At 44.8% G+C, this 5661-nt stretch overlaps 1 protein-coding gene across 1 annotated transcript in view; it reads left to right on the top strand.

The window, feature by feature from the left end:
- Positions 1 to 1618: 1618 nt before the first annotated feature.
- Positions 1619 to 5661, top strand: part of T265_12771 (hypothetical protein) — a gene marked incomplete at both ends in the record, with an annotated part of 108925 nt that continues 104882 nt past the window's right edge. The window contains 4 exons of the mRNA XM_009165390.1: positions 1619 to 1742; positions 1783 to 1908; positions 1947 to 2008; positions 3469 to 3561. Of these exons, the coding sequence (XP_009163654.1) occupies positions 1619 to 1742; positions 1783 to 1908; positions 1947 to 2008; positions 3469 to 3561 (405 nt within the window). The remainder of the gene's footprint in view (positions 1743 to 1782; positions 1909 to 1946; positions 2009 to 3468; positions 3562 to 5661) is intronic.

Here is a 5661-nt window from a genome sequence, read left to right as displayed (position 1 = left end):
CAGCTAGAACCAATGTACCTGTGGTAAACGGTTTATAGTTAATAAATTTGATTGCACAATGGTCGAAACTGTAACCACATTCCAGGAGGACTTTGTGGTGAGACAAAGCAGAGCGGAATGCGTATTGCATTTGTCGCTGCCATATGTGCTCAGTAGAGATTGGATGAGCTTAGAGATCATGGATGAGAGGAAAGGACTCTGGAGCACGATCAGCTACGCAAATCCGTGGTGAAGAATGGCGTCAGTCTTTTTCGTGGAAATAAAAGCCTCGAGGATTACATATCTCAGCAGTGGAGTCCGATTTCAGAAAGCATTTGCTTGCTTCGGGAATTGAGTAAAAAAGATCAGGGTGGTGGCCACCGTCTGGGGCGCGGTAGAGAGCCTCATTGGTTGTCTTCTAGCAAGCGGAATTGTTTTGTTAATCAGGGGCACTGCGATCGAGGGAAGTCAGTCAGACAACGCTCATGAGGAGCAATTGTAATTACAAACACCCACTTTTAAGCCAAGCTAGTTTGAATAGGGCGAGAGTTTCAGTTGTGAACCGTCTAATTCATCAGAAATCTGAGTTTCGGTCAGAATAGAACGCTTGTAGTAAATGAATTGAGAAAACAAGTAACGTCCCGGATGTTGGCAAGTGTTATATCATTCAGTTCGTTTGATTCCTGCAAGCATGGTAGAGGGAAACCAATTTTCGATTATGTATGTGTGATAAGAGAGGCGGAAAACTAAACTTAGCGAATTTATCACTTTTGCGAAAGGGGGTCGGCTGTACTCCTTTTTGTGGTGACCCGGGCTACCTACCATCGGTACGTACGTGTACATGCGAGTTTTGAGCTCTGCTCAACTAAATGCCTCAAACCGTGCAGCTGAGAGTGCCTCAGTATTGGCTGGTAAAGGATAGCTCTCATCAGGTGCTAAATGGCTTTACGTTTCTGATTTCAACTCATTTTTCACCTCAAACCATTCTTACTCTTGCAGACAGTCAAATCTTGCGCCTCCTTTTGGCAGGCAAGTTGATCGAAATACAGGAGGTTTGCTTGGATCATTGAATAGGGTGGGTTCCCAAATCTGGTGACCATAATAAGGTTTCTGTCCTTTGCAAAGGCTACTCCGACTCTTGAGAACTCCTGGCTGTTTAGTGAGGTTTTACATTTTCATTAATTGCCGACAGCAGCAAAGTCTTGCTGCCTGCCACTTGTATCGGAATGTTTACGTACTTGAGGTGTACGCTGGCGCGTGCTTGATCCGGGGTGGTATATTTTAATAGCTGCCGTCAAGTTTGAAAATTTCATGACTTGTCGCTTTCCTTTTTTAGTTCCTCGCAGAGCATTGTCCCGATGTTTACAATAAATGGCTGTGTGTGCTTCTGTGTTTAAAAAGAATGAATCGCGCCGCTTCTTTTTATGTCTGTCACGGGTAAGCCTTTCGATTTCTACGCATTAAACACAAATTCTTTGATCTCTAGGAAAAAGTTTCGTATAGTTGTTTGTGTCTGCCTGCTTCTTTCCTTCTATTCTTTTATTTGGTATTTTGGAAAATTTCGATTCCGCCCAGAATTTGTAAAAACTGGTATGTCAGGATGATGTCGATTTTCATTACTTCACTGCTGCCATTAGATAGCCTATCGATCTGTTTGGAGGACCGGATCAAGCCGTTTCAGCAAAAGATCAATGAATTTGATGCTTTCGTCCTCCGTTCTAATGCTCGTCAAACTGACGGACCGAAATCTATGACATTTGTTGGTAAGTCATACGAGTTAGCTGTACGTGATGCGCTATCTAGGCAACGGTCATATCGGATGCTCATTTGAGCAGGAGGGTCTGCTTGTTCAACATGGAGGCACCATGTCTAAATTGCTCAACATACCCGTTCTCATCAGTCTAGATGTGCATGGATATCTCAGTGATGGTAGGTTTCCGGTGTTCTTGATCGTTACTCATTTTCAGCCTCTCTTGTAATGGATGTGCGTGATGGGATCATGTACAAAATGAACTGCTTCAAGCATGAGGTGAGTAAACTTTGTGTCGTTACTCACTGATTTATGTTCTTTCGAGGTGATAGGCTGTTCATACCTGACTGTCATCCTTTGAGCCCCTTTCGGATCCTAATTTCTAAACAAGGCTCGTTTCAGCTGAGTCAATGGCGCTACGTGTTGTAACCGCCTCATCACCTAGTGCGTCTTTAGACTGTTAACCACCAGTAGAGTCCAGGTACGAACTAGCGGGGCAAATATTGTTATCGTCGTTCAGCTGTAGTATCCTTTCGGTGCCCAGCTGTCATGTCACCCGAAAGAAGCACGGGAGCTGAGGTATTGTCAGGCTTCCGGAACCCAGATAGTTTGGGTTCGGACCACGTGCCTTCCAGTCAGTAAGTGTACGTCTTGACCACCAAACACTCAAGCCCCGTTGCTTTTGTTAGTCTACTAGCTCCGGTAACGGCAGTCATGCCTCCTCCAAATTCGTACACGTGACCCACAACCTTACTGCACTGCTCGCTCAGAAACATCCCTCTTAGTAGGATGGTTTTCTACTTAATTTACCCGTCTTTTCGTTCAACGTTTTTTCAAGACTTTCGCTATTTACTGAGCAAGTTATTTAGACGGGACAGTATAGTATTTGTAAGGAATTGGAATTGACTGGTGAATCCTCCGATCATTTGCTAGCCTGGTGCATTAAATTTACCAAAATACTCAGCGGAAAGAATAGTTAGATGAACTGACTCAGTTCAGTAATAAAGAATATAGCTTTGTGTCCAATCCGTACAATGTCCGTCAAATATCTTGGCTTCTATGAGTATTGGGTTGTCGAATTAAGTAGTGTCACAGCACTGCAGCCAAGCAGGACGACGACTGAGCGCGATCTCAGAAGCAGATGTGGATTCCGAACATTAAAGCATATGAACGACAAAGTATAATTAGTGAGATAGTGATAGAAACGGCTCACCGTTGCAGTCCCCGGCATAAGTGGAAGGACAGTCGAGAGGAGAAAAATGTTCTCAAGCGAATTGGTCAGTGAAGTGAGTAGATAGTTTTGAAATACGACTAAAATACGTTTGTTTGTTGGGTTCAGATGTGTGCTTATTGCCCAGTACGATATTTTGCGTAGTTGCATTGGTGTTCTGCAACAGCTGTTCAATGCCCTATCTAGGAAGGTATGAACCACCTCATAGTGAACCAGTGAGCCCAAGTTGGTTAGATTACCATCACTTTTCGCGGATTCCAAAAAAAAACTATTGCACTGGGCCGGTGAAAGACTGACCAGTCGTCCGTTTCCAAACATTTTTCGTGTGTTCGTATTCTTCAAGTGCGCGCTGACTATTTCCAGACACTACGTCTACTGAGATAGTTTCGTTATGGCCAGGGATTCGACTCCAGTGACGTTTCGGCATTTTTGTCTACTCTGTCAATGTAGCCCCATACAAAGTCATGCACCATGTCAGGCCTTTTTCCTTGGACCACTTCGTTTTCAGAATGAATTGTGCGTTTCCTCAGGCACAATGGTGTACGCCCACCGGATCTACAACAGTCTGCTAGTGCAGAACTTTCGTGTGTACAACCCACTGGTAAGTCGACTTTCCATTTTTCAGCATATAATGTCTAACTCATTCCCCTAACGCCTCTTGAACCCATGGAATCCTAAACTCTCTGACAATGCTGCAAGTGACTTTACGCCGTATGACCAACTTCAGCCTCCAAATACCATGTAGTGGGACCCTTCTCACCGTTGCGTTTTGAACTGAGTTATCAGTGACTAGTCGCCTCCAATCCACCGTTACTACTACTGAGTTAAAGTTGTATTCATTGTTTTCATCGATTGTTACTTCTCACACTGAACTACTCGTCTCGGCGTGCACAAATTGACCGTTCAGCATTCCTCTGGCTGGTGACTGCACTGGTTTATCAAGGTGTGACGAAAATCTCGAAACTAATTAATATACGGGTGACCAGTGTGCTGATGATCAATGCCTATATCAAGTCCTTTGTTGAACCAATAAAATAGGTAACCTAATAAACAACGTGTGAATCAGCCTTTTAGTGTGTCGCCCCATACATTCTCTCTCTCGTTTGTTACGAGCTCTCATTGGTTTTGCGTTGTTATGTCCTCTGTGCCGTGCGTTCCGAGGAAGTATACCCAACATGACATTTTACTTCTCCCAATCCTGAAGGGCACTACTGATTTCAAATCTTCACTTCGATTGAACAGACTCAGTTTATCACAATTAACTCTTTCTGATAGTAAGTCAGCTAAACCAAAGACCACATGCTGCAATTGTTCATCCCCAACGATCTGCGATTAAACGTGCGAAAATGGCGGCACACTCTGGATCCCGACGTTAAATACTGTGGGTGGACTGGAAACCGAGATGGTCGAAGTCTCATTTGATGTCGGACAACAAGGCTGTCCCCGGTTACTATGTCAGTCTTTGTGCCGGTCTGAGTTGAGTGGTCTCTTCTCACCGTCCTGTTTGGTGAGCTGACACACATGCCTAATACCTTATAGTATGCCTCAGTGGTATTTAAATGGTTAGCTGGAATCCGGTACGGATATGTCTCTGAACAGTTGTTGGACCACTGAACGCCTCCGGCTGCTTATGATAGAAACAAGCGGTTAGGGCGGACCCGCATGCGCTACTATGGGTGATCCTGTGAATCCGACGTAAGCCATAAGGAATAGGGTCGGAAGGTAAACTCGCAAGGGCCTGTTGACTGTCATCGGTCGGTCCAGACATAATGTTTTCAGGATGGGCACTGGTTCCGTATAAACAATGAGATGCCGCTGTTATTGGTCGATTCTGTTATGTATCAGCACAGCGCTGCACTTCCCCCACACGTTACGCAAGGTCGTATCGGCTGGGGGTTGCCCAGGACGTTGGTTGTCATGACCAAATAGGTGGTGCAAGTGCAGCAGGGACCTAGTTTCATCTGTTAGGAGCTGGCACGAACTTATCTCAACCTACCCGTAGGCGCTTTGCAACTGATACAGTGTGGGAGTGCTGCTGTCCCGCAAGTCCAATTTTACTCGTGCAGCTGCGTCTACAGGTTGAGCAGCTCCATAAGCTTTCCGGTGTTGGTTTTGATATGCTCGTCGCTTTCGCATACATACTTTACGTTCGAGTATCAAGTATTGTTGAGTCTCGAAATGCGCCACATTTCCGTGGTTAGCTTTCATCCAGGCGCCTCTGTCTGGTACCAGACCTGTACATAATTTAAAATAAGAATGAGTTCTATTAGTTCTATTCCATGCATTTGCTTCTACGAAGAAATCACATGTTCGGGATCCCATCTGACCGATGTATGCTACCATTTATTCAGCAGTAAGAGTGCTGCCGGGGTAGCAGAAACCTGGACAGCACACTATCTCACAACAATCTGCTTCACACACGCCATTTCGGTCCGTCCACGGGTTGACGTAAAGCGGGCGTTTTAGGAATATTGGAATTTAAGCTCAAACAGGATGTTACAGACACGAATGATACCGTTAAACGGTGCGACTATACTCTGCACTGTACAATAAAGAGCTGTTATCTGATCATGTATATATACATAATAACAGCTGTAGCACCTTTTCTTTGCTTGGCTGCCATGCCACTCGAAGGAAGCACGAGGGCTGTGCTATTGATAGGTTACTCAAGCCTAGACAGAAGCCGTCAATTCTATATATA

Source organism: Opisthorchis viverrini, assembly GCF_000715545.1.
Source record: "Opisthorchis viverrini unplaced genomic scaffold opera_v5_14, whole genome shotgun sequence".
Classification (NCBI taxonomy): Eukaryota; Metazoa; Platyhelminthes; class Trematoda; order Opisthorchiida; family Opisthorchiidae; genus Opisthorchis; species Opisthorchis viverrini.
This window is presented reverse-complemented; position numbering and strand designations above follow the sequence as displayed.